This window comes from Orycteropus afer, unplaced genomic scaffold (genome assembly GCF_000298275.1).
Source record: "Orycteropus afer afer isolate SDZICR_OR568_19922 unplaced genomic scaffold, OryAfe1.0 scaffold00498, whole genome shotgun sequence".
In the NCBI taxonomy this organism is placed as follows: Eukaryota; Metazoa; Chordata; class Mammalia; order Tubulidentata; family Orycteropodidae; genus Orycteropus; species Orycteropus afer.
In genome coordinates, this window is record NW_006922085.1 from 1,040,327 (window position 1) to 1,066,436 (window position 26,110).

Genomic DNA, 26,110 nt, shown 5'->3' on the forward strand with positions numbered 1-26,110 from the left:
ACAGGTATCATTATTTTTATGATTTTACCAGAAAATAACAAGATGGTACCGCTGGACAAAGGTTACTCCAAAACAACAATCCATACATTTCTATAGTTCCGTTTGCTAAGTTCTTTCTTTTTTCCAGTTAGGTACTAAGAGAAGACTTAACTAATGATCAGAATTACCCTTGACCAGGTTCTCCCTCACATCTCTTCCCTTCTTCCTATAGAGCTCTATACAGAGTGCTTGCCGATACCTGTTTTACCCAACAGCCAAGCTCTAGGGTTTCTTTCAAGGCTCACGAACACTCTAGCAATGGCTCCTCATAGCTTAGTAAATCTGTTCAAAGAACACATTCACATTAAAAACATAAATAAATTCTCATTTTAAGGAGTTACGGTTACATTTCTTATAATTAACATAAAGCGTCACTTCCAAGAAGCTGAGTAGGAGACATATTTCTGTTGTTAAAAGATACTAATGCACTACAGAATTTGTGATGGAAATTATCACATTCATCTGTTCCATGTCTTTGTCAGAGGGTCCCTGATTTAGGGGCATTTTCGTCATGGTTCTATTTTTGAAAACACATATTTTCAATTTACAATTCATACTTCTACCAAGGATTAATGGGCTATAAATTGGCACAACTGTTTGCATTATCTCCTGAAGTTTAAAATACCCACTCCACATGACCAAGCAATCCTACCCCTAGGTGTTTATGACATGTATGTGTAACACGGGTACTTTTACATGAATGTTCACAGCAACTATGTTAACAGCAGCCAAAAAACCGCAAGCAATCTAAATGTCCACCAATAGTGGAATGGATAATAAATTGTGGAATATTCATACAGCAGAGTACTATACAGAAATGAAAATGAATGAACTATAGCTATACATAACATGGATAAATTACACAAACATAATGTTAAAAAAACACACACACATAATAGTACAGTATGAGTCCATTTATATAAAAACTCAAAAACAAGCAAAATTAAACTGTTGTTTAGGAATACAAAGGTGGTACACGCGGAAAGAAAAACAAAGAACATGATTATCACAGAAATCAGACTAGTAGCTGTCTTTAGGGACTTAGGAGTCCCTGGAGTGGTACAAACAGTTAACGTACTTGGCTGCTAACTGAAAGGTTGGAGATTCCAGAGGTACCTCAGAAGAAAGGCTTGACAATCTACTTCTGAAAAATCAGCCACTGAAAGCCCTATGAGGCACAGTTCTACTACAATACACATGAAATTACCACAAATGAGAGTCAACCTGATGACAACTATTTTTTCCTAGGGATTGAGAAGCCATGACCAGGAAGGGACCTGTGAAGGATTCAGGGGTGATGGCATTGTTCTATTTCTTGACTAGGTGGTACACAGGAGTTCATTTTAGAATTTTTCATTAAACTGTACGTAGATCTGAATTTATACAGAGATACATATTTCAGAAATTCTAAAAAATAAAAAATACCCACTTTCTGACAGTCCACAGCTCTACCTACAGCTTGCCTTGACCTAAACAAGAAACCTAAAGGACCTTTTCACCTATTTCATCAAAGAAGGAAGTTAATCTATCATTTCTTATGTTGTTGCTGTTACGTGCCATCGAGTCGGATCCGACTCATAGCGACCCCTCCTTGGGTTTCCGAGGCGGTATCACTACAGAAGTAGATTGCCCAACCTTCCTTCCAAGGAGTGGCTGGTGGGTTTGAACTGCCATCCTTCTGGTTAGCAGTCAAGTGCCTTAGACACTACACTACACTACCAGAGCTCCCATTTCTTCATGTGAAAGTCACTTTAATAACAGAAATCACAATCCAATGTGGGGATTAGGAAGAATTCAAGTGATACCTAGGGAGGACTTAAAACATCTGAAACAGGGCAAGTAAATACAAGGTAACAGAGAAGAATAGGTCTTCATGTAACACCTCATTCTGAAGTTAACTGGAAAAAAAAAACCCTGACAAAAAAAGCATGGCACAATGCCCAAACCATACCCAGTTAAATTAAAAGAATGTATGTAAGCTTGAAGCTGCCATAAAGGAGGATGGCCATACTGAGAGCCTCTGACCTCAGTTACCTCTTTGCAAAAAAGACAATTCAATTTTACAAAAAATTCAACCACTACTTCATCTTTTGTTTGAAATGGCAACATAAGCTAGAAATGAAATGTGGAACTGCAGAGGATCATGGACAGCACACAAATTATTCATCACTGAGGACTAGAAGGACATTGTCTAATGGGTAAATCTTAGTTGGTGAGCTGATGAAAACATTATCTACAACAATAATTTAAAAGGCAGATCTCAAACTTTAATAGTTTATAACAAAGATATTCCAGAACAAGCATGCCTGAAAGGTATATTAAAATTTTAAGTCTATCCTGGGTAAGCTTGGCTACTTTTTGTTGAACCATGTAGATCCCTAGAAAAGCTGATATCTTGCTATGTAAAACCTGAAAGTTGCACTGACTTACATTTTAAGAGGAGCAAATAGTCCAAATAGTAGCCTGTGGATGGATTCAAAGATGCAGTTCTACATCTTCAATTTTCCAGCACTCAGTAATTTCTGGCAGACAGTACCCAGAATGATTGACAGAATTTGTCATGTTTCAGTGTTGTTAGAAAAAACTGTGCACACATATTTCCAGTATGATTATAAATCACCAATCACCATGTTGAATGTATTTCTGCTGCTTGTCTTGGGTTCTTAAGACCTGTAATATTCTGAAGATAGAACAAAGAAGTTCTTCCCATCCAAAGCCTCATTTTACCTTTGATTCTTAATATACAAAGCATTAAAAAAGTACTCCCATCAGGACCAAATTTGACTGACTACTAATTTCACTTCCTTTTCTTTAAATATAATGAAACAAGCCTGTAAAACAAACTAGCAAATGTTTTGTCTTAGAAAAAAGAGGTGTATTTCTCTTAAGACAAACCTAGAACTCTCTGGCATCTGAACACTGCTGGGGTAATAAAAAAAGCTGAAAAGGATTGAACTCCTTTATCAACAGTGACTTCTGCAGCAATACATGGACGGATTTTAGAAATTTCTGATGAAAAACTCTGAAATAAAAAGGAAGCAAAACACTGATTCTCTGGTTGTTCCATTTTCTGGGTAACTTTCTACATGAGGCAACCGTGGCTCCTCAGTTTGACTAAAAGTAAGCTCCTCCAACCCTTACAAAAGGAAAGGCTCTGCTTAAAATTTAAAGCGGTATTTTAAAAGGTGGAGTGTTTCACATCATTTACAGAAAAGAATCCTTCTGGAGCACGCAGAAATGACGTGTAGGAGTTGCGCTTATGTTAGAACTAGTTTCTAATGACAAGAAAGCAGGTACCGTTGAAGGATCTTCTAGGATTAACCTCTCTCTTCCAGCACAAAGCGTTAGAACAAGGTGAAGAACCCTGGAAAAGAAGGAGCCTCGCTGCCTTTGCAAGGCCAGCAGAACTCGGTTTCCAAAGCCGGATAGCGCCTTTCCCCAGCACCCACCCCGCACATAGGCCTGAGCTCACCGCATTCTTCGAGGCGAACTAGAAACCTCACCCCCCTGGCACAGCAGAGTCCGCAAGTCAAATGGCACTGCTGGTTAGGTTCTCCCCAGGCCCAAGCCACAGCGGCCCGGGGACGTCATCAGAATCCAAAGAAGAGGGTCCAGCCCGCAACCTTCCCCGCACTGAGAGATGCCCGCCTGCCACCCTTCGAAAGTGCTGCAGGGCCGCCACCCAACAGCAGGGCGCACGCCCCAAAGTCGGGGGTCGCGGGCGGGCGCGCGCCCCAGAAAGCCGCTCTTGCCCACAGGCCGCAGCTCTGGGAGCCAATATCCGGGCCGGGGACGCGCACGTCGTCGGTGACGCGCACCGGGAAGGCCGCACAGCGCGGGCGCGCGCGCGTACAAACAAGCCTGGCCAAGCGCGCGCGCGCCGCGCCCACCCGATTCCTTGGACTGCCCTTCCCCCACCGACGAGATAGGGGCGCGCGGGTCCAGGGACGTTCCGGGCTCCGGAGCCACCTGGAGGTCTCCTGGGCCCAGCGGCAGCGATCTGCCCGCCCCCGCCCGCCGTTGTGTGGGGTGGGCCCACTATCCCAGACCCGCGGCCTCACCGCATCCCCACCTCCGCGGAGCCCTCACCCGGCGACGTCGCCGCCGCCGCCGCTCTGCCTGCCGGCCCCGCCGCACCGCCCGGGGCCTCTGCTCTGCCGTAGCCGCTCCAAGACCGACAGGATTTTCCCCTCACAGCTCCCTGGGCGCCATCTTACATTCAACCCCTACAGCCAATAGATGCCGAATACCCCTCTCGCGAGATTCTGAGCGGCCGATCCCGCGAGAACTGGGGGGTGCCTCCCGGCCAGACTTAAAGGGAACGCTTCAGCCTGGTAGGTAGGCCGCACCTCTGCCTAACGGAGCTGGGACCTGGGCCCAAGAGAGTGGGACGGACAGCCCCGCCCACGAACGTCCCTCCATTCAGGGCGGAGCCAGGGCCGTGGCCTGGCCTAGCCCGGGTGCCCAGACACGTTCGAGGACTATTCCTGATCCTAGGCTCTCTTACTGGGCCCACTGTCAGTCGCCGACCGCAGCCTCCCTCGTCCGCGCAGTGCAACGTGGGGCGGGGCCCCGCCCGGCCTCTTGTTTAAGGTGGCCTTTCACAAACCCCTGACTGAGATCGGGCACCCCCGCCACGACCCCCTTGCTGAGCCTCATATTAGTCACCTCAGAAGGTACCAGTTTCTGGGGCCTTTGTCAGCAGCTACACAGTGCAAGCCTGGCCTGCCGCCTCCGGTCCACCTTAAAGTAGGCCTCGGGTGGCCGGCTGTTTGTATACAGGGAAAATGTGGAGAGTGTTAAAGCTGCAGGCACAAGGCAGCCTCACTAGCAACCCACCATGCCCCAGAGAGCAACCTGACAGCTTTAAACCCTCATTACCTCTGATCCTTTTGCACTTGCTATGCAAACTCCCTCAAGTCCCTTAGAAGTCACTTCCCAGCAGAAGCCTTTTCTGAGGCTTAGACAGGTCAGGGATCTCCTCTCCTCCAGCCTCACACATGCCTGATCACTCCTCTATCTTCCTGCCTGAGCAATGAACTTGGAAAGACACTGCAGCATTTCTGCCTCATCTTCCTGTGCCCCACACATAATAGGCTTCTAGTTATTATTTCCTAGCTTGGTGCCAGACCTCTGTTTATCTGCCTGGATGTACAGGCCAACACAAACCTTCTGAATGCCTCTGGAACAAGGCTCCTAACCATAGAGCAACAGCACAGAGATAAGGTGTAGAGGATAATGAATCAGGCCTAGATAATGAATCTGCTCTTGAACACCAAGAAGTGTGCCAGTGGTTTCAAAATTGTCAGTGCTGCTCCCTTCTGGGGAAGCCCATTCTCAGAGACAACAGATATACCCAGTCCACCCAACCCAGCATGTCTCCAGGGCCCTTACATGCTGACAGGGGAGAAAGGTAACACACATATTCCAGAGGATTTAGCCGTTCTTTATTGACATGGACTCTGGGGTAGTGAGGGTACTGTCAGGCCTCAGGAAGATAAGGTAGGTCCAGGTCCACTGGACCTCCCACTCACACCTTCCCTGGATCCTCCTTCAGTGTGACAGTCCGGTTGAAGACAAGCTGGAGGGCAAGGGGGAAGAAGGACTATCAACTCAGAATCAGGCCAGAGGTCTAGGTGGATCTTACCACAGACACATTCCATACCCCATCCCAAACAAGCTTAGAACTGGGCTCTCAGTGGCTTTGTCACTTTGAGTAAGGAATGAAATGGCCCTGGAGCTCACAAAGATCATCACCACCCCTGGGCTTGCCCCTCCCTGAGGAATAAGAAAGGCAGGACATACATAATTTTGAGTCTGTTTCTCAAAATGAACTGATAAACCCCCCTCAGGTGGGGAAGATTAACTGAGCACAATGCAGCCATCACAGCCACTCTTGCTTAAAGTGGGAAGCAGATGAAATCACGTACCTGTCCTTGATGGCTATCTGGATCCACAGAGAAGTACCCAAGTCGCTCAAATTGGAATTTGTCAAAGGGCTTTGCCAGGGCCACAGAACAGTCCACTAACGCCGCATCCACCACTTGTAGCGATGTCTGTGGACAAGGAACTCAGATGGTCATCTAGCCTGGGAGGCCTACCACCTTCACCCCACATCCTAGGAGCCTACCGGGTTCAGGTCACTTAAGAATCCACCAGGCACCACATCAGGATCCTCAGGGTTCTTATGCTGGAATCTGCAGCCAGAGAAGAGGTCAGACCCCAGCTGGGTAGACACAGCAGGCAATACCCATCTTGTACCTGCCTTTACCCAGCTATGTTCACTCACAGTCGCTCATAGAGGCGAATCTCACATGTCAGTGGCTGGGAAACCCAGTGAATAAAAGCCTTAGGCTTCTCTCCAGCATCTGCCCGTCTGCAGATCACCTCCAAGCTCTCCACACAGCCACTGGGGCCCTGAAAGCGGGGGAAAGAGGGAGGACAGACAGCTGCAGTTCAACCTGGGGACCACTATCAGGACTGCAGGCTGCACCCAGATCCCAGCCCCAGCAGGCACTCCAGTAAGAAGGCTGCATCTGGCTCTCACCTTGACAACATGCTGCAGCTCAATGACATAGCCAGTGTGCCTCAAACCCACAGGTTGGCCCCACGCCAGGCGCTTATAGCCTGGTTCTGGCTCCTGAAGGTAGGAAGTATAGTAGATGTAAGAGGCTTTAAGAGTAGAACAGGTTCCTCCCTGGCCCCCATGTCTGGAAGGGGTTGGTTTATCTGAAGTAGGAAGTAGATGGGCTGACAGAGGGGATGAGGAAATGAAAGGAGTCCAGGACCAGGCTCAGTAGCAAGCATTCACCTCCTTGTAGTCTGTCTGCTCAATGAAGACGACAGGTGCAAAAGGAACCTGGTGGAAGCCCTTGCTCTCATCAGCTGGGAAGTTAGGCACCTGGATGTCCAAAGACTATGGCAAAAGACATGTCTTGAGTCACACCAGGCACTGGTGAACCCCCACCACACACACACACACAAAGGCAGGCCCACCATGGCCGCAGGAAAATTGGTGATGATGACCCGTAGTGGCTCCAACACAGCCATGGCCCGTGGGGCTGTGTCATTCAGCACATCACGCACACAGGCTTCTAAAAGATGTGGTTCCATTGTAGTCTGTGCCACTGTCACCCCCACCTGATAGGAAAGGTCAGCATTAGTCACAGCCACAACCACAAGACCCCACGCTCAACCCCCATCTGCCATCCCAGCCCATTACGTTGTACCCGGGCACAAAAATTGTTGATGGCTTCAGGTGGGAAGCCTCGCCGCCGCAGGGCTGTCAGTGTGAAGAGCCGTGGGTCATCCCAGTCCCTGAGAGTGAGAAGGAAAGGTGAGAAGGCCTTCAGCAGCACATGCCACCAGTACCAACAGCCTTTGATAGGTCAAATAGCCACACCTACCGCACAGCACCAGCTGCCACAAGCTGAAGGATCTTCCTCTTAGACACAACAGCATAGTGTAGGTTGAGGCGGCCGTACTCCCACTGCACAGGGCAATAGACATCCAGTGCGTTGCACAGCCAGAAGTAGGAAGAGCGTCTGGGGTGGGAGGATATGGTCAGCACAGGACACCACTGGGACTAGACACAGACCCCAGGAAGAGCTGCAGAAATCCCACCAGCCCCACCCAACCCCACAGACCAGCTCCCTCACCGGGCCTGGAATTCTTTGGTGCAAAGTGAGTGAGTGATATGCTCGATGGAGTCACAGAGGCAGTGCGTGTAGTCATAGGTGGGGTAGATGCACCTGTAGGGCACAGGCATTGGGCCAAACCATGGAACTTCACATGGCCCATCGCCCCACTGTACAATCCAGCCACCCCACCCCATGCCCATACCCACCAGGCATCCCCTGTGCGGTGATGTGGTGTATACTTGATTCGATAGGCCACAGGATCCATTTTGCCATCTTCCATTTCCAGCTTCATCCGCAGTGTGGCCTCACCCTCTGCAAACTTGCCCTTGCGCATTGCCTGCAGGTAGCAAGTGCTCAGGCTGCCTCTAAGCACAGAAGCACCCCATATTCAGCATCCTGGCCCACCTAGACCCAGCTGCCCTTCCAGGACCCCACCTCAAATAGTAGCAATGACTCCTCCACAGGACGGTCCCTCCAGGGTGAGGGCAGCGGGTTGTGGCCTTTGAGTTCCTCTCCTCGCTGGTGGCACACATAAGCCTGGCCCCTGTGGTGAAGGGATATGAGCTTCCAGCCTGGCCATGGCCTGGTCAGTCTGCCTTGGCTCCATAATAAGGCCCTGATCTTACCTGCGGATAAGTTCCACGGCCCAGGTATATAGCTGGTCAAAGTAGTCGGAGGCATACGTCACCTTGTAAGGTGTATAACCTGGGGCAGAATGAAATGCAGTATGAGTAGCCACCAGGGATACCCAATGGCTGGCCATGGCCCAAGAATAGGTCCATTAGTCCCATCCCTGTCAAGTCCGTACCCAGCCAGGCCACCATGTCATAGATAGCAGTGAAGAACTTTGCTTCCTCCTTCTCAGGGTTGGTATCATCATAGCGCAGAAAACAAATTCCATCATTGGCCTAGAGAAATCACAGTATTTGTGAGCACTTACATCATTGGCCTCCAGTCTAGCTCTCTCAGGGACCTTTTCAGAGTTCATCAAGGTCAGAATGAAAATGCCTTCAAGAGCTTCTCTCATCCTCCAGCATCTAAACACCCCAGAAAAGCCATTTCTTACACCAACTTGGGACACAGTGCATAACCTCTCTGAAGTCAAGGGACTGCAATGGGGATTCACCCAAAGGTCAACTCACTGCCTCACCTCAGATCTTTTTCCCAAGGAACACAATGGATTCCCAGGCATCTGTCACACACGTGGTTCCTCCTCCATGGCCTCTGCCCACTCTGGCCATGTTATCAAGAGCAGCAGGGAAGATAGGGATACCTCTGTGCTATACAGTCAAGGGACCAGTATGTGGTCATCTTGCATGCCAGGTCCCCAGATGCATGCTCACCTTGGCATAGCCAAAGTTGAAATTGATGGCTTTGGCATGTCCGATGTGTAGGATTCCATTCGGCTCTGGCGGGAACCGGGTACGCACCTAAGATAAAGAGATGAGAGTACTGTAACGAAGCTACAGCTCAGACTACCTTAAAACAAGCAAATGCCCCTTCCCTGGGAGGTCATGGTGGAAAGTGGCATGGGGCACTATGGAGGCAACCCAGGTACTCAGTGCTGATGGCACTAAATCGCCAGGCCATTCTCACACATACCTGGCCTCCAGTGATTTCCAGGTGCTGCTTCAGCAGATCCATGGTGTGTGGGGTGGTCAGATAGCCTGGAGTCTTGTAGTTTTCACCTGTCAGGACCAAAACAAGGTACAATCAGGCTGCAGCCCAACATCCCTGCTCGCAGGGTGCTGGCTGCAGGAGCTATCTACCAGGGCCCAGTTCTCCTCAGTGTTTCAACCCACACACTCACCAGGCCTGTGGAACTTGAGTGCCTCTCCTCGGAGCTGCTCCATCAGGGACAGAGCCTGGCCAGCTGCCGCACCTGCAGATGAGACCAAAGAAAACTTGTCTTCCAGATACAGCTACCATATCCCTCTAAGGGAGGTGCCTTTCAGTACCACCCGTATTCTGCAACCAAAACTGACCAGGTTCCTCCTTCTCTAACCCCAGAGACAAAAGATATAGAGCTAGACTCTTATGGCCTCTTCAGGCTTCTCTTTTGGCAAAAGGAATACAAGAAACACTAGGAATCCCAGCCTTGAGGGAGAAGGCAGGTAGGTGCTAAACAAGCCAAGAAGCCTGGGCAAGGCCCAAAAGTCAGGTTGTTGAATGTGATAGGTGCCTCGAGCTTACCATTCTCTACCACATCCTTTGCTTTCCTCCGGTCTGTTTCTTCTGGCCGAGTCTTTACTACCTAAAGGAAGCCCAGAGCTGAATCAAGGTCTCTCCTGGGCAGGGTCTTGTGATCACTAGGGTTACACATTCCCTTCCCCAGGCTGAAATCTCACCCTCCTCCATCACATCCAAGGACCCAGGGCCACAACCAGTCCCACCTTGGATTTCTTGTCCAGATCAGACTCCATCTTAGGACCCAGAAGGTGGAGGACCTGAGTAGAGATCAAAGTCAGGCCTGGAGTACGAGTATTCTCTTTCAAGTAGCTCATGACTGACCTGCTTACCCACCAAAAGATTTCCTTGCCTATGTATAAGCCCCCACTTTGAGAACCTGCTTAGCCCATTCTACCTCAGCTTATAACACGGTTCGGCTGGCCTCAAATGCTCTTTCTCTTTCCTGAGAACCTACATTAGACCTAGGTAACAAGACGGCCATTTACAGTGTGGCTAGCATCAACACAAGTAATATACCTCAGCCGTCACCTTCTTGTGATTCTATGCCAGCAGCCTGAGGTGAAGGCCACATCATCCCTATTTATAGAAGACTGAATCTAAAGTTTAGAGTAAGTGCTTCACCCTAAGTTAGACACAGCATAGCACAGAGGACCAAGTCTCACTGCTTACTCAGGTGCTTCCCCCTCCACACCAAGCTCTACACTCCACTGCCAGAATGGCGACAGGGTCTCCTCTTCTCTTTCACCCTTCAGTGGACTAGGCCCTGTCCATGCGAAGGTCTTTGCCAGCTTTCACCTCAGGGAGGGCCTCACCTGCATGTCCACTTCATGCTTGATCATTTTGCCATCAGCCCACTTGAGAACAGCCCGAGCCTCTCCTACAAGCACAGGAGCTACATGAAGCCAAAGGAGTGTACTTCTTCCCCAAAATCCACCCCCCAAAGAAAGATCCTGGTTGGCCACAGGAGCCAAAGCCTGGCCCAGTCGGAACAATTTTTGGATGCTCTTGCCCCTCGCGCACCTCCTCTCACTCTTGCCCATTAGAGAAATCATGACCTAGGCAAGACAGCCAACAGCCCCAACCTCAGGCTCTGCTTACCCATGAGCAGCCCCATGTTGAAATGGTAACGTTCCAGTAGGAGCTGAGGCTGGTGCCGATTTATGACAGCCTCCACCTGCAAAAGGCCAAACCATATGGTTTAAAAAAGAATCCTTCAGAGACACTCTGAGAGCCCACACCCTCACTCTGGGTCTTCCAAAGTGGAGCAGCTCAGCCATTCATTCCCAAGACCAGTCCTGGGGAGGCAACTTCTGGGGAAAGACTCACTGCCTCCTCAATCTGTTCTGGGGTCACCACAACGTCCACACCACATTCTCGTTCAAAGTCCAAAATGTCGATGGGGTCCAGAGGGTGACTCTTCACATACTCAAGGGCAGCTGAGAAAAAAGGGCCAAAGAGTTTGTGGGCTCTTAGCTCCAAGAATGGACATAGTTTGATCTCCTGCAAGGGTAAGCCCTTGCCTGAGGCTCCCCACTCAGACCTAGATAGTTCCTCTCTGGGTCTTACCAGAGTCTTACCCTTGCCCCATCAATGCCAAGACCCTGCTTTAGAAGAGGAGTGCAGAACTAGGATCTAGAATGTCATGGGGGAGTTGGCAGAAGGGGCAGATAGGGCATCTTGGCTGATAGGAGGGGTTCGAGGTGGTGCAGGCTGGGGTCTCACCGCTCAGCTGGGGCTCGGTGTGGATCTTCTTACTGGCTATGTAGCCCACTAGAAAAGGGAGACGCCGGGAATCCCTGAGTCGGGAGGCCAAGCCATATAGCAAGGTACCGGTAGCCTTGTCGATGGTGCAGCCCAGAGTCTGCTGCGCCTGTGATCAGAGGGATCAGGAGAGAAGCCCTATGCCCAGTGAGAGGCGAGAGCGACAGAAAGGGAGAAACCAAAACCAGGAAACAAATTGGCGCTGCATTGCAGCAATCGACAGCCCCAGCCAGGGCAGAAGGGTACGCACCTGAGTCGCCGCCTCACGCAGCTGCGCGCTTAGAGACGAGTTCTTGAGCGTTTCGTGGGCTTTCTGTTCGCTAAGCCCGAGACCAGTGAACAGTGACAGAGAGTCCATGGTCGCCATCGCTGAGACACCGGAAACCAAAAGAAAACTTTAAGGCCAACCTGTGCATTGGCATTGAACCAGTGACCAATAAGAGAGCGAAGGTGTTGGGGAGAACCAATGGTGTCCTTTCTGGCGGGAGTGGGCGGGGCACTTCTGGGTCTTCGTCGCCATTAAAGGGACGGAAGGCGAATAAACGTGTTCTTCCGGGCCCTGCACTTCCGCCTCCGCGGCCTGAGCCACCTAATGTCGTAGTCGGGACAGCAGGGTAAAGCAGGACACAAGAGAAGATTTGCCGCGGAACTAGAGGGAAGGTGTTCAGCACCGAGCAGAAGGCAGACGCGCTGCGCGTCGATTTTTTCCTACAGCCCTGGGAACTCCATATCGATACCGTTCTCGCTAGCAAAAGTGACAGTGGGTCCAGATCACGTTTTTGACGTCAAGCTTTGGGGTTGTCATAGAAACAGTAGAGCAAAATAAAGCCCGGGAAATTCTTGGTCTAGACTCCAGCTCAGAGAATGTGCAGAAAGGCGAAACGAGGCGCCGCATAAGTCTGGCTGGCACTTTTCTGGCGCCGGCCCTGGCACCACCCCTGCCACCACACCCGGCCAGAGGAGTTTCAGCAGGCACTGACCTTGCAGAGGTTCTGTGATGATAATTCGGTTTAAAATCTCCTGGCCTTTTGACTTCACCCTTTTACCAAAGCTGGCAAATGTTACAGAAACCACAAGCAAATTAGACCTTGAAATTCATCTGCAAACCTTTGAAATGGTATTTTATGAAGTTGGGTTTCCGAGGCTATCATCTTTACTGGAGCAGATTGTCAGGTCTTTTATCCTGCAGAGCAGCTATGTTGCTGTTATGTGCCTTTTAGTCAGACCCGACTCATAGCGACCCCTCCTTGGGTTTGCCAGGCAGTATCACTACGGAAGTAGATTGCCCAACCTTCCTTTTGAGGAGTGGCTGGTAAGTTTGAACCACCAGCCTTCTGGTTAGCAGTCAAGTGCCTTAGGCACTACACTAGCAGAGCAGCTTCTTGTTGTTGTTGTTATTTGCCATGGAATCGGCCCCAACTCATAGCGACCCCTCCTTGGGTTTCCGAGGCAGTATTACTACAGAAGTAGGATTGCCCAACCTTCCTTCCGAGGAGTGGCTGGTGGGTTTGAACCGCCAGCCTTCTGGTTAGCAGTCAAGTGCCTTAGGCACTATGCTACCAGAGCTCCTAGATGGGTTCAGATCACCAACCTTTCGGTGAGCAGCCAACAAGTTTGGACAGAGGAAAAGGAATTGTGAAGATTATAGCTATTGTCCTTGAGAGTTTCCCACAAATCAATCATTGGACTCTGAGACCTGCTAGGAATCTTCAGGTTAAATTAGAACCTACAGACTTTTTTAGCAGGGAGGAATTGTTGCTGCTGCTGGTGGTATGGCAAAGGGTTCCCCAAATCTGGGATTGGAACTTAGGCTCTTAGAGGCCTTGATGTGGCTTATACTCCCGGACCTTCAAGGACTGGCCAGGATCATTACTGCGGACTGTACACATTCTGTATCTTGCTATGTGGCTAATGATCAAGCTCTATGTATTGGGCTATGTATGTGTCGGTTCCACATGATGGCCATATGCCAGGTTCTTCACAGGGTCATACACCTCAGCAATGTCCTGATGCAGTCTTACGTGGAGCTTCCCATTTTCCCACAGCCCCAGATTGATGCCCAACTCAGCTCTATAGTGCACTGCCCATAGGAGGCCAGGTGCAGGGATAGAGCAGGGGATACAGTGCGGTGGTACCACAGATGCACCAGGATGTAGAGCCACAGCCACACCAACCCTGTGCTGAGTTCGCAGCCAAGAAGCAGCATACTGGCCACACTGCAGGTACCCAGCCCACCACAAAGGTGCCCATGATGAGCATAGTCACACAGAGTGCCATCATTGCCATTGTCTCCTCTGCGCATGATGTCACCGAAGGGTCTGCTGCAGCACCATCACCATCAATGAGTCCTGCACCCCCTTCCCAGGTTCCTCATAGTGCCTCACCTGTGGCTCCATGCCACTGAATAGTAAAGTAGCCCCACCAGCACCACAAAGAATGTCACAAATAGCAGTGGTAGGGATCAGTGAGTAGCTAGTCAGTCCTGTGGAGCCTGTGACCAATCCAAGAACAGAGAAGGACTATGAGGTTGTGAGCCCAGTCTGGAAGCCAGTCTGCCTTCATGAACCCAAGTCAATGCTTATAGGGAAATGAAAAGTGACCAAGGAGAGAAGTCAGGCAGTGGCTGTTGCTGTTGTTGTTATGTGCCGTCGAGTCAGACCCAACTCATAGCGACCCCTCCTTGGGTTTCCGAGGCAGTATCACTATGGAAGTAGATTGCCCCATTTGAACTGCCAGCCTTCAGGTTAGCAGTCAAATGCCTTAGGCACTATGCTACCAGAGCTCCCTAGTACCCAAACGCAGCATGTGAAAAGACACTGTCCAAAAGCCCGGCCTGTGTGTCACAACAGTGCCAAACAATAGTGAGTACAGGTGCTGGTAGTCAGCACTGTGGATCAACTGTGGGTAATTACCTTGGGGCCACTGCCAGGAACTGAAAAGTCTAAGGGACTCTTAAGAGAAGGCCTCACAGGGCCCCCCCACTCTCTTTCCCACAGAAAGTCAGCCAAGATTAGTTGTGGTCCTCTTGTCTGTCCTCCTTTCAGAGAAGGGTCACCTGCCTCATTGCATAATGTTTTCTTCCTGCTCTATTCTTCCTGAGAGATCCAGCTGTTCTCAAACTACAGCAAAGGAAGATCTGAGAGCAGGAAGAGAGAAAGAGGATTCCCTGAGATTAGAGCCCAAATCTTAGCTATGCTCCACCAACCTGAGCCTGAAGATTAAGGAGTCAGCTTTTCTCATAGAATGCTATTCTTACAGAATACAAACTGGAGCCAGGATGCCACCTGGTCACCTTTGCAGATTGTATGCTCCAACATGGGCTATGGGTTCCAAAAAGCAATCCTCCCTGAACTTTCTGGCTGTCAGCCCTAGGCTGTTCCACTGCCTGTGATCATCTACCTTTTCTAGAGCCTTACTGGTTACTCCACCATCCTTTAGGCATGATATCTTGACAATGATGTCAACCAAAACTACCTCCATGTGGGACTCAGGGCCAGTGGGGACCAAAGGACAGCAGTAAGCCACAGAGCTGATGGCACTGGGAGGTTAATAACCCTCATCCTTCCAGGCTCACCATCTCTTCTCAGACCAGAGTACTTTCAAGGAAACACACACACACACACACACACACACCCCATCATGGGGAGGGGAGGTGGACGTAGCACCTGGTGCATCACATTCACTAAGTCTGCTTATCATTATTTATTTTTAAAATATATTTAAACAGCAGCAATCACTTCTAAAATGCAAAAAAAAAAAAAAAATACAATTTTTAGAATAAAATTAATGTTTATAATGCGAATCAGAAAGAATTGAAGGTACAACTGAGAATCAAATCACGCAGCACTGGAGGTGGCTGGAAAAGTCAAAGCCCACTGTTCAGGGGGCCAAGCTGACAAAAGGATCCCACTTGAGGCATCTCCATCCCCAAATCACACCCAACTCCCCACTGATGGAGCCAGTGTCCTCTGGGTTAGAGAAGGAGAGGGGCAATGAGCTGGCTCTCTGTTGGGGATTCCCCAAACCCAATCCCCCCACCAGCCAGGGACCTGCTAATCGACCTCCTCCATGTTGCTGTAGGTGGGGGCTGGGCGGTCCACAGGGGGGGCGAAGCGCTCAGGGGCTGTCCGTGGGGGGGCCGCCTCGGGGGCCTGGCCAGGGCCTAGTCCCTGCAACAGAATATGAGGACAAGGGTTGGGGGCTGCCCAGCATGCCGCCTGGCATCCCGGGGGTGCTGGCTCAGAGCCCCGGCACCCAAGGGAGGGGCCCAAGGCAGGCGCAGACAGCAGCGGCATTGAGACAGAGAGACGAGATTGGGCCTGAACAGTCTCGCTTTATTAACACTTTAAGTACAGGAAGCAGCTTGGGCAGGGCCAAGCCCCAGGCCGAGTCAGAGCAGTAGGACGAGGTTATACAGCTGGACGGATAGCTGCCCTGGGACACTTTGCCCCTGCTGGGGCTATAGTACCCACCCTCTCTCCCCAGATGCACACATTGAGGCCCAAAGCCCAGAGTCAGTCTCCACCACAGAGGCAGCATGGCCTGGCAGGTGGGCCAGCTCACAGCAGCTGCCTGCAGGCGAGCTCATCTCCAGCGACTCTGGGACACCAGAGGATAGAACACGTTGAGCACGAGGGCCACCAAAGCTGCCACGGTGCCCAGGACAAAGTACCGGAGGCAGCCCTCATCTGGTGTGGTGGAGCCACGTGGCGGAGGGCCCACCCAGTCTTGGGGTCCCCAGGGACCCAGGGGCCCAGGCCCCTCAAGCACCGGTTCCTCCTCGGCCTCCAGCTCCTGCCAAATCCGGGAAGCCTACAGTGTGTGGAAACGGTCATCAGCACCCAGGGGGTGAGGGGACCCAGTGTCCCTGTGACCGCTGGTGCCCAACCCACCACAAAGGTACTCATGATGAGCTAATAGAGTGCTGCCATCACCACTGTCTCTTCTGCACATGATGCCACTGAAGGATCTGTTACAGCACCATCACCACCACCACTAAGTTCTATAGGTCTGGCTCACAGAGGACAGAGTTGCCAATCCCAGGGCAACCTCCTGGCTCCTTCCCACCCATGTTCAGATCCTTACCATTACCTTCTACTGGGAATTCTCTGAACCTAGATTAGAGAGGGTTCAAGGGAAGAATGGGAGCAGCAAGGAGGATACTAGTTCAGAAAGGAGATGTGGCTGTACACCACCAATTGGGCCTATGATACCCCATCTCAACAACAGAGACAGAAGACCTCAAAGGCTCAGTGGGGACAGAGGCTCACCTCAGACAATGGGACTGCCACCAAGGGCTGTGGCCAACCCAGACAGGCCCTGTCCTAAGTGCCCACCAGAACACACGGATGATAACAAAGGAAGGTCTGGGAGCTGGTTAATGGGAAGCATGTAGAGGAGAGCTAGAAGAGCATCAGGTATAGTCTGTTCATGGCACTATGCCCAGTGAGGTATGGAGCAGTTGATTAGCCTATGCCTATGTGCAAGTGAGTGCCTACGTGCACACTAGTTGCAGCATGTTGGTGTACACGTACCTTTGTGAGCATCCTAGGGCATGGGATGCTTCTGGCTAAGGCTTTGATGTAAGGGAACTGTGTCTGCGATTCTACCAAGCACCAAAACTCCAGGGGCCTGTGCCTGCAGAAGAGGAATCTGCACCCTCCTCTCTTTGCCAAATCTGTAAGTCTGGCTTCACTGCCCTGAGAAGCCTCCCCCATGCCTCACCTGGCTAGCAGCAGCCTCAGCTGTAGGGCCTAGGTCTGGGTGGTGCTCAGAGTGGCCTGCCCGGTGGGGCCTCTCCACAGGAGAGTTCCGCCGGCGATAGAAGAGTACATAGGCATAACGCGTCACAACCTGGCTTTCATCCACTGTCGTCACTGTGCTGTCATCAAACAAGCGCCAGCCTATAGTGGAGTGGAAAGAGTGTGAACATAGCCTGAACTGCCAACCCTACCACCTATCCTGATGGCTGTGAGTGCTCTCACCCACGTCGCTGCGCTGGCTGCTTCGGTCATTGGGCAGACGGGCACAAGCAGTGTAGTGGCCACCAATCATGCCTCCGTAGTGGTTAATGACAGCATACAGGTCATAGCTGGGCAGCTGCTCCTCCTTCTGGCCAATACAGAACTTGCTCAGGTCCAGGTTCCTGGAGTCCCAGCCAGGAAAAGGTGAGAGGATCAGCAGGGGCTCAGCATTCCCACCCCAGTCCCATGCCTCATCCATAGTCACCAGGGTCCACTGCTCACCGAACAGGGAACTCCACCAAGTCGTTGATCTTGTCACGCCAAATGAAACTGCGGAAGGAGAAGCGCTTCAGCTGCACGATGAGCACATTTGGCAGGCGCCACAGCAGCAGCTGCTTGGAGGCCTCGCGGTGCTGTTTGCACTGTGGGCAATACCTGATAGGGGTAGGGGTGGAGTCAGAACCAGCAGATCTCCATTCTACCCTGCCACACTACCTGCCTGCTGCCCTGTTCTCACCAGGCCTCCTCAGGTGCAAGCACCTCAGGCCGTGTGAAGAGGTTCAAGCACTGGTCCAAGGTGAAGTGGCCAGCACGGGCAGCCTCGCCAGCAGAGCCTGGGTCCTCAGCACATTCCAACTCCTTGGAGGCTACCAACACAAACTCCTGCAGGCGCTCATTGTTCCGCCAGACCAGAGCCAGGCTGCAGTCATCACCTAGCTCCAGTGGGACCTCTCCTGAAGATGGGAGAGAGGAGAGGTCATACAGCTGTGAGAAGCAGCCAGCCCAACCCATCCCATGGCTCTGACCCACAGCCACAGACACCTTTGTCCTCTAGCCGCTGCTCTCGGTTAGATGCGTCAATTTTATAGATAAAGAACTGGGGTGTGTGGGCACTCATGGCTTCGCTTGGATGTTGGTACCCAGGAATAGCAGCTGGAAGAGAACATGGTAATCAGAGCTCTCCTGCCAAGCATGGCCTAAACAACCTTCCCTCAACCTTCCTATATGCCGTAATCCAACTCCCAGAGTCTTTCAGTGGACTCTTACCTTCAGGCCTGGAAACTCTCTCGCCAGCAGGCACAGAGCCAACCTCAATGGGTCCACTGGCCAGCATCTCTGAAGACGCTCCACTGGTGCTGGGCATGGGTCCCCTATCAGAGGCTGACCATGCCCGGGGGACCCCTGTGTCCCCCTCAGTGACTGGGGTCACCAGCTGGAGCTCAGGAGGTTGGATAAGGTCCCTCTCAGTGTCCTCAGCCTCCAAGGGGCTAGTGGAGAGCAGTGAGGTGCAGCCAGGGCCCTGAGACTCCAGAGCCATGCGGCCAGGCTGGAAGGGTGGCTGGAATACGCTTACTGAGTACCTGATAATAGGTAACAAAGCAAGTAAGACTCCAGACCAGCCAACCTGGCACATTTAGACACCTCTGCTCCCCATCCATTCCACCCTAGTCTGGCCACTGGGCCCTTACCGAGCATAGCCCTCCAGCAGCTGAGCAAGACGTGCATAAGTGAGGCGTGAAGCTGGTACACTGACCAGGAAGGGGTAGCCGATGTTCTCAGGACGGCAGAGGCCTTTGTGATCAGGCCAGTGAGTTTTCTGGCACAGCCTGAAGGAAAGAGAAGTTAAGGATAGGTCTTTAGTCCTACCTGCTATGATTCTACATAAGGAGCTATTCTCAGGCCTTAGGAACTGGGTATGCTAGTCCTGCCCTGCCTCCCCCATGACCTAGTAAAGGGGGTGGCAGGTGAGTGTTTAAAACACGCATGCCTTTGTGTGGGGAAGGAGCAGGGTGGCAAGTGGATGGTGGAGGGAGGGGTGGGGAAGAACATGGAGGTTCTCACTGGTTACAGTAGCCCACACGGTAGCACCGTGTACAGCGCTTCAGCTTCTCATCCTCTGACTGCTGCTTCCGCTGGCAGGCTGCACACTTGGAGATGGGGATGCTGGGTACCTGGGGGCGCTAGGGGTGGGTTGTCTGGCTTAGCAAGGCCAGGCCAGGTGGGAGTACCCCCCCAACCAGGGCCTTGCCACTGTCAGGTTGGACCCCACTCACTTGTTGCACCTCTAGCACTACCACCCGCTCCTTAGCCAACTCTGGGGACAACAGCTCAAAGCAGAGAAGCATGTCAGATGGGGACACGGTATCCAGTGAGTGGGAGGGCAGGAACACACGGTGGAAGCGATTCTTAATCACCTAGGGACAGAGAATACACAGGTCCTATGTGAAAAAAAGCCCTTTCCCTGGCCCCGCGCCAGAGTACAACAAGTCATCTTGGCCCTGATGCTAGGGCCATGGGATAGGGGTGGGGTTTGTAACCCAAAAGAGGGACACATTTCTGCTGCCACCGTCGTCAGTGCCCAAAGGAATAAAGAGTCTGGTATATCAAAGAAGGACAGACCTGAGGCAAGTATCAACCACATTTAGTTCTCTAGGCTGAGGGCCTCTATCAAGCTATCAACTAGCAGAACCCCACCGGGACTGCGACACAGCTACCATGGAGGAGCCACATCTGAGCAGCTCTTCCCTATCCTTGGGAGCTCTGGTGGCGTAATGCCTAAGGCATTTGACTGCTAACCAGAAGGCTGGTAGTTCAAACCCCCCAGAAGACCGGGCAATCTACTTCCATAGAGATACCACCTTGAAAATCCAAGGAGGGGTCGCTATGAATCAGAATCGACTCGATGGCATTGAGTTTGCTTTTTTTTTGGTTTTCCCTATCCTTAACTTCTGAAAAAAAAGAGCACTCCTAGGCTAGAGGCTAGGAGCCTTTGGGAAGGGCCAGTACATGAATCTGGAATATCAAGGACCAGTAAGATGGAGGGAGGACCACAGTGGGTAGAGAAACAGCCCTGAAACTTAAGTTTTTTTGTATGAAAAGGGTAAAGCGGCTGGAGACCACCATGGAAAAGGGGAATAAACCCTGACAACTGAGAACTGAAGACACCTCTGCTGTACAGCCCAAATGCCTGGTTCCAACCATGTTTCAACAAGAGCACACTGCCTATTTTTATGCAGTCCATGAACACTCATGTGTGTGCGCGTACAGATGCCAAAAACTGTGTACACCTGCCTACATACTATGAACACACGCAAGAGCTGGACAGACATACCTCAGCCAGACGCAGGTTCTCAGGCTTTACATGGACACTCTGAGAGAGGGAGTCCAACACTTCACTCGCACTGGAGTTCTCCTTGCTGACACTCACCAGGAACTGTGGTGACAAGAGCAGAGTCAGCGAGAGAGAGAGAGAGAGAGAGAGAGAGAGAGAGAGAGTGTATGTGTGTGTGTGTGTGTTAGAGGATAGGGGCAGGTTCCCTGGGATAGTCCAGAGGATGGGGGCTTACTCCTCACCTTGATGGGCTTGCTGTGGGGCTCCCGGGCAAAATAGAAAATGGGGAGAACCTTTTGCTTCTGTGGCAATGGCACCGGCAGGTAGAGGAATGGGTCAAATGTGATGGAGACCTGTAGATGAACAGTGGTGGCACTGGGTGGAACAGGAAGGGGTGGGGGCAGTCAACTAGCAAACTCTCAGGCTTGAGAATACTAGATGGACCAGGATGGGCCACCGCCCTCTGAGAAAGAACAATCCCTCTTTCTGGCATTTGAGGCCCTGTTCATCCTGGCCACTTTACCAATTCTCCCCTCACCTACAGTCCATGTGGCCTTCCAATCTTACCCATAGCCCTACCACATCTTACACCTGCTTTTAAGCCTAAACATCACTTTTACCTCATCTACGTACCCTGCCCGACCGCTTCAGCCCACATAAGCTTCACAGCCAGCTTCCTTGCCCATACATTGCCCTCCAGTATCTGAAGATGCTGAACCCAATCAGTCCAGGCTAGTTAGCCCAGGCCAGTAGGCCTCTTTCCAGAGGTCCCTCTCCCCCAAGAAGCCCATCACACCTTAGTACACACAGGGCACACCAGCTTCGACTTGTACTGGCCCTGAAATAGATCCACAATGAAAGAATCGTTCCTCATCTTGTGCCGCTGCCACGCTTCCTCAGCTACCACCTAAGGATGACAGTGGTGAGGACCTAGGAGAGCTGAGGGGTGGGGTATGCTTGTGTCATACCCACTCTCTGCCCCCTACCCTGACCTCATCAGGCCGCCCATCAGAGTCCACAGTCTCCGTGTAGGGTTTGTTCTGGATGCGGTTCAGGTCCTCGTGCAGCCCATCTAGCAGGAAAGCCATGAACTCCTGGGCATCATGCTGCGCGTAGCCCGTGAACTGGCTGGCCTTGCTCGCCACAATGGCCTGGATGTAGGGGGCCAAGGTATGAGCATACAGCCCCAGTACCACCATGTACCCAACTGGTTGTCCCTCCCCACCTCCTCCAGCCAAGAACAGTAGTTGGAGATCACCTTCAACTTGGAAGGCTGGAAAGCGTGGTGAGTGCCCTTCCATAATGCCCGCAGTAGCACGGCAAAGCCGATGGCTAGCCGCCCACCAGTCCCCAGTGGGTTGTTGTAGTTGATCTCGGATTCAAAAGAGCGATCTAGGAAGAGCAGCCACGCAGAGGTGTGAGTGGGGGAAGGCACCCCTCTGCCTACTCCCCAAGGCTCTAGGCCCTGCCCTCACCATGGAAGAAATCTCGCAGCTCCCGTGTGTTGGACAGAGACTGGATGACACTGTTCATGAAGCAAGTATTGCCTAGATTGACAAGGCCAGTAAAGCCTGGCAGACACACCTTCTTCTCTTCTTCCTCCTCTTCCTCCACACTGTCCCCACTCACAGGGCTGTGTGGCATTGGGGGCACCATGCATGTGGGCTTAGGCTGTGGGGACAAGGGGGCATGAGAGAGCAGCTTTGAGGCTTCCCGTCTCTGTCCTTAGTCTTCCTCAACCCAAGATTCTCACCGAGGCCAGGTGTGGCTCTGGCTTTGGGGTTACATGTTCCATTGTGGTACGGGCTGCCATGCCATCCAGCCCCGTGTCCTCAGATCGAGCCTTGGGTTTCTCCTTCTCCAGAGCCCGGGCTTCTTCCTGACCTGTCAGCGGGTGGGGTGCACTGCCCGGTGGGGCTGAATCCAGAGGGGTTGGACCTGTCGGCATGGCAACCTTTGCACCACCCACTGCACCTTAAAAAGGGGGATTTAGGGGGCTGGTGGTTAGCAGCATGTGGTGATGCAGGGTCCTGGTCATGTAGGGATGGGCAATGAAAGGAGCTCGTGTGCAGACCTCGTGCAGCTGGGGCCTCCAGGCCCCCCCAGCGCTGACTCTGCCGCTTACGGAGGCAGATGTCGATGCGAGAGGCCGTGAAACAGAAGGTGCATTGCTCTGGCTCAATCAGGTTCCTACGGGAAAAAGCTAAACTCAGGGACTTAGGTGGAGCAGATGTTGGGTTAGACAGGCCAGGGAGTTGGAACCCAGGATAGAATAGGTACAGGGGTGGGGCCAGGCACCACCCACCTGAGCTTCACCTGCCAGCGGAAGATGGTGTGGGGCCCACAGCCTGAGTGTAGCCTCAGGAAGTTTCCATCCCTGCAAAGGCAGAGCAGGGCAGGGCAGGAGGAAGGGCATGAGATATACTATTCAACCTAAGGTTCACTGTCTGTCCCATCTCCTACCACCTACTCACCTGGTCTGGAAGATGAGTGTGAAGTCTTGCTCACGGAAAAGCACTCGAGAGGTATCCCTACAGATCTCCTTCACATAAACATGCACCACAACCGAGTCTGGTCCCTTCTCGTATGAGTCATTCTTGACAAATGCCAGGCTCACCATGGACTCAGGGTCTGTTTTGGGACCATGGCTCAGTGCTATCCAGAACAAGTTCCAGTCTATTGCTACTCTATTCACCACCTGCCCACCAACCTTGCAACCTAACCTAGGGCTTCACCTGCCCACCCCTAGCCCCACCTTTACCATCCACCAAGGTTGTAGCATCATCTACTGCCACTGCCACTGCCACTGCCACCTCCTCCTTGGAGCGGTCACCTTTCCCACTGTCTCTGTTCTGGGCTGTTGCTGGGGAGACTGGGTCATTCCTGGGGGATACTGCCTTCTCTCCTGCCAAAAGGGCTCGACTCTCTTCTGAGCCCAAAAGGCAGGTGTTCAGTGGTGGTACTCGGAGCTGTTCTTCAGCCCCAGCCTACGCACAGAGAGATTGTGGGCAGGATTAGTGCAGGATCCAGCAGGTTGACCCCACAGCAGTCCATGGCTCTTTCCCCAAACTCCCAACTCGCAGCCAGATATCACGCCCTCACCTGGGTGGCAGGCTCAGGCAGGAAGGGTGGGGCATCACCCTGGGGTCCAGGACCATCCCTAGGCGCTTCCCCCTCAGGCCCTCTGCGGAGATGCACAGCCCTCTTGGCGCTGGGCCCTGCCTGGGTCCCGGGGCCTGCCCCTGCGCCTACCTCGCCACGGCCCTGGGCCCGCTTCTGGTTCCGGGCCTCCTGCTTGGCCCGGCGGGGCTCAGGGCCTGGCTCCAGGGCAACAGGAGACAGCTCCTGCCCATTCTCCTGGCACCGCAGCCCTGACACCAGTTCCTGGGTCCCTAGAGGTTTCTTCTGTCAAAGATACAGCAGTCAGGCCCTGTCAACTCGCTCTGAACATCCCCACCCTAACATGCCCCAGAACTCACCAAGAGAGAGGGCCATGTGAGCAGAGGCACCTTTTTGGGCAGTGCCAGCTGCAGGAGACTGCCCTTTCGGGCCTGCACTTTGGTGCAAGAACTTTCAATTTCAGCATAGAAGACACCACCCCACTGCCGACCATCTAGGGACAGAGTTGAAGCAGTGAAATGGAGCAGGGGATATGAGAGTATTCAAATGTATTTCTGGGCTATGAGTTCAGGGCAGATGGACGCACCTGGCAGCCTCACCACACAGTCAGTGTCTGTGAACGCAGCATCCACCTCCTCCAGCCGCAGGGTACCCGTTCCCACATGAAGCTTGACAATTACCTCATCTGCATTCTGCTTCCACTCAAGTAACAACTCTGCAGGGAAAGTGGCAAAAAGATCACGAGTCTTCATGAGCTCCTAAAGAGTACAAGAGACTTACCCCTAATGGGATTGTTCCATATGGGAGTTACATCTCCAGAGTTCCCTCCCCTTCACTAGTGCCCCTTTTGAGCTCATTCATTACTCACCTTCTTTGGTCTGCTCCTCCCGAGGAGTGGACACTGACCCCAACAACAAAGGAAAGAAAAAGGAGACCATGATGGGGAGGCAGCCTCCAAGGCACTACCACCCCACTAGGTACCATCTTCAGGACCTCAGTCAATTACCCAGGCCTCAAAGCTGAGGCTCTACCCAGCCTGACATGGATCTGTCTCTCAGCATCAAACTAATATAGAGAAAGTAGGACAAAAAAGTTTTCAAGAACACACTGTTCCCCAACAGCTCTCAACCCCCAGTTCTGTAAACCCAACAAGGAGGTGGTGAAGGCCATGAGCACCCTGGGTATACTACTCGTACCTCTCCTAGGATCTCCATCTTTGCTCTCCTGGTTTGCTCGATCCTTCTGCTTCTTCTTACTAGTGGCCTCCTCCAGTCCTGAAGGCCCTCTCCTTGGGCCCGTGGCACTGGCCCCGCCAGACATCTTGAGCCGCTTGGTCGACAGCCAGAGTGCCCCGGGATCGGCAACAGCGTCTGGGTCAGGGTTGCAGCGCTTCCTTCCTGGCCCAGCTATCTTGGCAAATCTTTGTGGCCAAATTCTCCAGCAAGGAACCGCAGCCTACCAAGAAGGGACCAGTGATCACTGCCAAGGCCCAACAACTTGTTCCTTGGCTGCAGCCAGGGCTCGGCAACCTAGGACACTGCAAACCCTACAGAACAGTATCTCCCTGCCGCTTAAAGTAGTCATAGACGCTCTCAAGCTATTCCTAAGGGAGAATGAAAAAAGCAGCAAGTATTATTAATCAAGCCTCCCAACATCTGCCATAATAGACCCACGAAGCTGGAAGCCTGGCTGAGAAGGTGCCAGGTCAGGTCAGCTATGGCCTGGGATCAGGCTACTCCACCAATCTGGAGAGAAGCCATGGCTCCAGCCCACAGGGCTGGTGCTTTGGGCAGACAGCTCAATTTTCCTTCACTCTCACTGGCTGCTTAGTCACCACCTGAGAAGTAGGAGGTGGAGGAGGAAAGCAAAAAAGGAGGAGACAGTCAAGCAGCAGAGATCAGGCTCTGTGGCTGAGAACAGGTCCAGCCCAGGTGCTGCCACTGTCTAGCCAAGGTCCTGTGGCCAAAGCACCCTCACCTGCCTCCTGACAGCTCCCACCCTGCTAGAACCTGCTTGTGTGCAGTTTAGTTTTTGTTTCTCCATCCCAAGATAGAGTCCTCTCCCCAGCCATTATCCCAAACAAAAAAAAGGCCAGAAAAGGGTATCCAGATGCCACCCTGCCCCTTCAGCAGTATTCCTCCCCAGGCAGGAAGTGGAGTATGACACTGGAAATAGGCATCATCCCCTTGCTCCCAGGTCCCCTCAGTCATCAGTTTTGAGCCACAGAGACCTTCTACCCAATTTTCCACAGCCAAATCAGTGGATTCTGAGCCATTTCTCCACCC

General features: G+C 52.1%; 2 protein-coding genes across 2 annotated transcripts; both read right to left on the minus strand.

Annotated features, from left to right (window-relative positions):
* Window positions 1–5,569: 5,569 nt before the first annotated feature.
* Window positions 5,570–11,997, minus strand: QARS1 (glutaminyl-tRNA synthetase 1). The gene is made up of 24 exons (XM_007955319.2): window positions 11,881–11,997; window positions 11,592–11,739; window positions 11,196–11,305; window positions 10,968–11,043; window positions 10,682–10,746; window positions 10,073–10,126; window positions 9,873–9,933; window positions 9,490–9,561; window positions 9,282–9,367; window positions 9,023–9,109; window positions 8,488–8,587; window positions 8,306–8,384; window positions 8,115–8,223; window positions 7,886–8,016; window positions 7,698–7,790; window positions 7,446–7,583; window positions 7,269–7,356; window positions 7,036–7,179; window positions 6,851–6,955; window positions 6,587–6,679; window positions 6,329–6,456; window positions 6,170–6,236; window positions 5,970–6,095; window positions 5,570–5,620 (listed from the first exon to the last, which is right to left on the minus strand). The coding sequence occupies exons 1-24, from the start codon at window positions 11,995–11,997 to the stop codon at window positions 5,570–5,572; spliced, it is 2,328 nt and encodes a 775-aa protein (XP_007953510.1).
* A 4,217-nt stretch (window positions 11,998–16,214) lies between these two features.
* Window positions 16,215–25,271, minus strand: USP19 (ubiquitin specific peptidase 19). The gene is made up of 26 exons (XM_042782882.1): window positions 25,022–25,271; window positions 24,694–24,726; window positions 24,412–24,540; window positions 24,185–24,318; window positions 23,808–24,110; window positions 23,461–23,692; window positions 23,180–23,336; window positions 23,011–23,082; window positions 22,780–22,895; window positions 22,459–22,679; window positions 22,181–22,376; window positions 21,964–22,097; window positions 21,698–21,856; window positions 21,502–21,612; window positions 20,948–21,058; window positions 20,706–20,807; window positions 19,648–19,788; window positions 19,436–19,554; window positions 19,063–19,200; window positions 18,641–18,954; window positions 18,416–18,526; window positions 18,111–18,327; window positions 17,876–18,028; window positions 17,615–17,775; window positions 17,355–17,533; window positions 16,215–16,442 (listed from the first exon to the last, which is right to left on the minus strand). The coding sequence occupies exons 1-26, from the start codon at window positions 25,143–25,145 to the stop codon at window positions 16,215–16,217; spliced, it is 4,095 nt and encodes a 1,364-aa protein (XP_042638816.1). The 5' UTR covers window positions 25,146–25,271.
* Between the last annotated feature and the right edge of the window lie 839 nt (window positions 25,272–26,110).

Bases quoted from the DNA above. Each gene is read 5' to 3' on its own strand.
- QARS1 (XM_007955319.2), bottom strand. From the start codon at position 11,997: ATGGCGACCATGGACTCTCTGTCACTGTTCACTGGTCTCGGGCTTAGC. The intron at 11,740-11,880 runs GTGCGTACCCTT...CTCTGATCACAG, and splicing joins TGCGTGAGGCGGCGACTCAG to GCGCAGCAGACTCTGGGCTG. The intron at 10,747-10,967 runs GTAAGCAGAGCC...CTGTGCTTGTAG, and splicing joins CAACATGGGGCTGCTCATGG to GAGAGGCTCGGGCTGTTCTC.
- USP19 (XM_042782882.1), bottom strand. From the start codon at position 25,145: ATGTCTGGCGGGGCCAGTGCCACGGGCCCAAGGAGAGGGCCTTCAGGA. The intron at 24,319-24,411 runs GTGCGTCCATCT...CTCTGTCCCTAG, and splicing joins CTGTGTGGTGAGGCTGCCAG to ATGGTCGGCAGTGGGGTGGT. The intron at 19,201-19,435 runs GTGAGAACCTCC...TCTTTCCTTCAG, and splicing joins CGTGTGGGCTACTGTAACCA to GCTGTGCCAGAAAACTCACT.